The following is a 5,094-nucleotide window of genomic DNA, read 5'->3' as shown; positions in this document are numbered from 1 at the left end:
CATTAAAAGCTTTTACAGGTGCTTAAAATTGATGCTTCTTGTAGGACCCGTATTTTCAATAGAAATTAAAAAATAGCCTTCGACAGGCTTTAGAACAAAGCTTTATCTATCTTACTACAAAATTTCAAACCTCTGTTCCAAATATTAAACTTTTGATATCTAGAACCGATAAGCATTTTTTTACCCTATGGCGCGTGTACTACTGAGTCTAACGGCATCTTTTGAGTATGTACAGTTGGTACGTACCGAAGCAGCTTTTATAAAAAATCTAACCGAGTAGAAAAGGATTCGGTGTTATTTTTCAACGCATCAGTGAGTACTGTTGGCTCGTGCCGAAGCGAATTTTATAAAAGATGTAACCGAGTGGACTAATTTCAAAATTCAAAACAAGACGAAATCACTAAATTTTTTAAACTCTTGCCTAAAGCTAATTACAACGATTAATTTTAATTGCGAATTTATCAACACATTGATTTTATTTAGATACATATTGGTTTTATTTTGGAACGTATCCCCTATGATTCCATACTAATTACCATTCCATATCCACGGTTTCTGTATTCGCGGCATATTTATGGAACGTATACCCCGCGCATAAAGAGCTTTTACTGTATATACCTATATAATAAAGTTGAATGAAATTTTATAAAAGCCTAGTCTTTCAAAAGTTAAATCGATCGCTCTTGTTTTGTTTTGTTATATTTTATGGAGCTTAATAAAGCTTTACTGCTCACATATTAAATTTTCGCACTAAATAATAGTTGCCAAGGAAACGAAAATGTGATGTATACCAACAAAAAATTAATGTTGTCAAGTAGGGTTAAAAATGGCTCTTCGTGAGTTGCATTCTCAATGTCTTAAGATAAAATATAAAAATAAATTTTGTTCTAAAGCAAATTTCTTTATTCTTCTAACGAAAGTTATTTCTATTATTGTTCCTCTACTAACTGTGTACTACAACGATGGTACGTATAAGTACCTACTAACAATATTTTTAACTTTAAAAAAAATCCCTTTTTTGTATGTTTCAGAAATTTGGAGCAAGACAATTGTTGTAAATAAACAACCTTCAGTTAAGTTTCAGGGCTATTATCATTTCCAGGCATCTACAAGTAATTCTAGTCATCCAATATTTTGTAGCAATTTTCCGTTTTTAACAAAATACGATAAGGATTCATGGGATACTTGCTCTTATATTAAGGTGAATAATTTATGATTAGGTATAGCGAAAACGTATATATACGACGGTACTATCATACATAATAATGTGCTAGGGTAGGTTTGTCTGTGTATGTCAATATCTCAGTTGGCCGTGGACAAAACTGTCGAAAATTTAACATTTCTTTTAAAAATTGTCTAAAAACGGTAAAAGATGCGTCAAATTAAAAGGAATCTATCGATTTATACGGTTGAAGACCACGCTATACTGAAAACTTTGTCCGATTTTCTCAAACGGTTTAAAAGATATGTACAATTGCTTACGGCAAAAATTAATTTTTCGTACCACGGAAATATATCTCCTCTCAGAATATACTATCCTAGAACTAGCTGAATATCAAAACGTTTACATAAAAGACAAAAGTAAAAGATAGGCCCATTTTCGAAATCCGAGGTATTTTCGTTTAATCAGAATTTTTATTTAAAATTTGGTAATTTTAATATATTTGAGATAAAAATAAACAGTTGGGAAAGTAAACGGGATTAAAAATGTGTTTGATTGGTTGCATACGCACAAATTCTAATCACATTGTAACCATTAAATTCGGGTGTACAGTCGTTTGCATACACATGCTTTACGAAAATATCGGCGAAACTCAAGTAGAAAGTGCTTACACCACTGGCAAAGAGTACAACTACAAGTCTCAACTAGTGTAGATATAGAATACATTGAGTAATAACATATTGGTAACAGGCCAAAGAAGTCGACGTTGATGATGATGGTCAAATAGATTTATTTGAGTTTACCACACACGTTTTATTGGAAGAGTTGAAGATTAACTCTGTACTCTTAATTTTAAGTTTTAATTACGAACTGCAGGTAAATAATAATTATTTTTATGAAAGAAATAAAGGTGAGTTAAACATTTTCTGTTTTGTATTTTTAGGGAACTTGTACCGTAAATATGGACAGCATAATAACCATTGAACATCCAATTATAGAAAATGCCTATGAAGTTAATGCTTATGGTATTTTACAATTTTCACAATTAGTAGTTGTGCATTGCTCCAGATTTTTAAAAACGATTGCAGAGCCCTCCATCATTACAAGCCCGAAACAATTACCGTTTTATAAACCCCAGGATCTTTTAGAATACCACACAGTCAAAAATTGTAAGCAGATGCATCATACTAGGGATCCTGCAGTACGGGATAATGTAACGAGTATGCCTACAGATTGCGATTGCTATTTTGGCCCAATGCATTACTAATAACTTATTGATAATATATAAACTTGCTTTTACGACTTGGTCAGTGATTTATCAAAACTGCCTATGGCGTGCTGATGAGAATAAAAGGTTTCGGTAAATCAATAACTTATTGCTCTTTATGGTTGGCTGATCGCTAATATATGATATGGTAATAACTGACATAGTAGGTAACTATACGTTGACGTAATTCCAAATTAATATTTAAACATTTATAAAAAAATGCGATTTTACTTCTTTTCCTATCAATATCGTTGCTTGCTTTGAAGCCATCCCCTACTAAAGGATCCTTAGGTGCATGATAATAAATAACTAATTTATATGATACATTCTATTTTAGTAACGACTGTGTTTAAGAGTTTACATACAACTTATAAGTATGGAAGACAAAGATACTTGACATTTAATTTGAAAATGCGCATCCCGCAACATACTGTACACTACAAACCAAATTTCACGCAAAGCGGAATTTCTGCATTAATGCAATTTATTGTATTATATATTCTCGTTAATTATATTATTAGCAGAATTAAGAAATATGTGTTTGATAAAAGGGTATTTTTATTTTATGAAATAAAACCAGAGTACAATTAATTTGTTTTCATTTAATTGATCCTTGTAACAATTTTCTTAGTACTTATCCCTTGCTTACCTTAACTTTTATTTGTTTATTTATTTATTTACATATTTTTGTTTCAGAAAATTTTCTTGACAAAATAACTGATTAAAAAAAATGAATGTTGGCAATATTTACAAAACACTTTTATTAACCATTAACCATAAATTAAACTATTGTTCGTAACACACACTGTACTCAAGATTTCTAACATTACTTCAAAATATGTTCATTATATTGACAACTTCTCTACTGTATTTGTGCTTATCCCATAACATTAGTTAAGTAACAATTCAGAAGAATTTGAAGGAATATTAACCTGACGATTATCTTCTAACACAATAGTGGTATTAAACATGTCATTTACTTCTACGATAAGATATCGATATTCATAGTTTCCTGATGCATTCTATAAATTATTAAAAGTTATTTATATCATTAAACTTGTACTTGCCTTACTTTTATTTACTTCTTGCATTTCTAGATGAACAGTTGCTTTATTGAATGCTCCTTGTAAATAAAATCGCATCCTTAAAAAACCAATATCTCCTCTTTTAAATTTTAAGTAATTTACATGCTGCCGTCTTCCTCTTCGTGTTTCTTCACCATATGATGTTATGGGCAAACCTAATTTATCCTGAATTCGTGGGTCATCGGTACATCTTTTAGCTGCTTTCGTGTAAACATTATTTGGACTTTTGCTTGAAAAAAGTTCACTAAAAACTGCATAAAAAAGTGTCCCTGTAACCCCAATGCCCAGCAATATTATTCCCACATAAGATGCTGTTTTTGTTGTTTCTTTTACTTTTTCTCCTAAAGGTTTCACATTTGTGCCCACTTCAACGTTTTTAAACTTGGTTACAGCATTATTTTTAGAATCTTTTTGATATTTATATACCGACTGATATAAACATGGCCTTAAATCTAACAGAATTGTTTTTCTACGGCGTATTACGGTCACTAAAGCTTTTACAAACATGACTCTCTTAAAGTAGACAACATATTAATTTTAAATTGTGTAAACAATAGTACGCTTAGTGTTTAAAAATTATTTTATCCATATTTTAATTTAACCTTTCACACATATCTTCATAGATAATATCTTTCTAACCATAGACATATATTAATGGACGTGCCTTACCCGTATGTCGTTGTAATAATTTCTTGGCTCGAAAAGGGAGGAAGATTTGGTTTCGGACTAGTGTTATCTCCTTCATGACACACTCACACACTATTGTGAGAGAGATGGATATTGTCCGAAACCTCATTCTCTCTTTATTTTGTTGTACCACAATTCTGACCGCTAAGGCATGTCTATTACTAAATGTCGATGTTTCTAACCAACCATAGTTTCTGACAGCACTTTTTTAGCATTTCTACGGTAGTAGATTGCAGATTTCTGACCATAGATACTCATAGATTAGATCGATTAGATTTTATTTAACAATTCTGTGGTTGGTTTCTTGCCCTGCTCGCCCACGGATATAGAGAACAGAATGAGCAGTATCCCTATGAAATTGACCACTCTCTAGAAAGAAAGAATCGACCATGCAGCCAATACCTGTCTCTTTACCTCATTCTTCCGTTTCTGCAAGACTGTAAAGTGGCTGCACGATCGCTTTGTCTCTTCACACGTTTCTACCTGTATTTACATTATAGGTAGACAGAGAAACACAGTCCATTCTCTATATCTATGGGCTGACCCATGAAGATTATAGAAAGGAGTCGAATCTTCATGTATGTGAAAGCCATAAGTAAAAACCGCTCAGAAGAGAGCGCTCCGATCGCTGAGAATTCAAGATCGCCGTCTAGATACACACTTGATACTAAAAATTCATTAAGCAATTGGGCATACACCATCTCGTGGCAAAATTTGTAACTCGAATGAGGGAAAAATTTACATAGGAACTGTGCACACAAATTGTAAAATTGTTTATTAAAATAATAAAACACGTTAAAAAAGTAAAAATTTTTTTGATGATGGAGTCGACGAAGTTTTCTTCTAAAGTTAAATCAAATAAAAAGTTAATATGTTCAGTGAAAAGCTGCAAT

General features: G+C 31.7%; 3 protein-coding genes across 3 annotated transcripts in view; 1 reads left to right on the top strand and 2 right to left on the bottom strand.

The window, feature by feature from the left end:
• The window catches only part of LOC108735097 (hemocyte protein-glutamine gamma-glutamyltransferase-like), a 35,281-nt gene extending 30,863 nt beyond the window's left edge, over positions 1-4,418 (bottom strand). Inside the window, exon 1 of the mRNA XM_025976132.1 lies at positions 4,184-4,418. The gene's annotated coding sequence lies outside the window, so the exon portion shown is untranslated. The remainder of the gene's footprint in view (positions 1-4,183) is intronic.
• Positions 827-2,701, top strand: LOC112904904 (transmembrane protein 231-like). Its single transcript, XM_025976121.1, has 4 exons — positions 827-965; positions 1,032-1,201; positions 1,913-2,038; positions 2,106-2,701. Exons 1-4 carry the CDS (start codon positions 827-829, stop codon positions 2,427-2,429), a joined length of 759 nt encoding a protein of 252 aa, XP_025831906.1. The 3' UTR covers positions 2,430-2,701.
• LOC112904907 (mitochondrial import inner membrane translocase subunit Tim21-like) lies at positions 3,204-4,189 on the bottom strand. Its single transcript, XM_025976135.1, has 2 exons — positions 3,512-4,189; positions 3,204-3,451 (listed from the first exon to the last, which is right to left on the bottom strand). The coding sequence occupies exons 1-2, from the start codon at positions 4,019-4,021 to the stop codon at positions 3,320-3,322; spliced, it is 642 nt and encodes a 213-aa protein (XP_025831920.1). The 5' UTR covers positions 4,022-4,189; the 3' UTR covers positions 3,204-3,319.
• Positions 4,419-5,094: the final 676 nt, after the last annotated feature.

This window comes from Agrilus planipennis, unplaced genomic scaffold (assembly GCF_000699045.2).
Source record: "Agrilus planipennis isolate EAB-ADULT unplaced genomic scaffold, Apla_2.0 scaffold137, whole genome shotgun sequence".
In the NCBI taxonomy this organism is placed as follows: Eukaryota; Metazoa; Arthropoda; class Insecta; order Coleoptera; family Buprestidae; genus Agrilus; species Agrilus planipennis.
Note: the sequence above shows the minus strand (reverse complement) of the source record. Positions and strands in the feature narration are given on the sequence as shown.

Coding starts and splice junctions, on each gene's coding strand:
- LOC112904907 (XM_025976135.1), bottom strand. CDS start 4,021: ATGTTTGTAAAAGCTTTAGTGACCGTAATACGCCGTAGAAAAACAATT. Junction 3,452..3,511: donor TTCATCTAGAAATGCAAGAA/GTAAATAAAAGT, acceptor AATAATTTATAG/AATGCATCAGGAAACTATGA.
- LOC112904904 (XM_025976121.1), top strand. CDS start 827: ATGGCTCTTCGTGAGTTGCATTCTCAATGTCTTAAGATAAAATATAAA. Junction 966..1,031: donor AACTGTGTACTACAACGATG/GTACGTATAAGT, acceptor TGTATGTTTCAG/AAATTTGGAGCAAGACAATT. Junction 2,039..2,105: donor GTTTTAATTACGAACTGCAG/GTAAATAATAAT, acceptor TTGTATTTTTAG/GGAACTTGTACCGTAAATAT.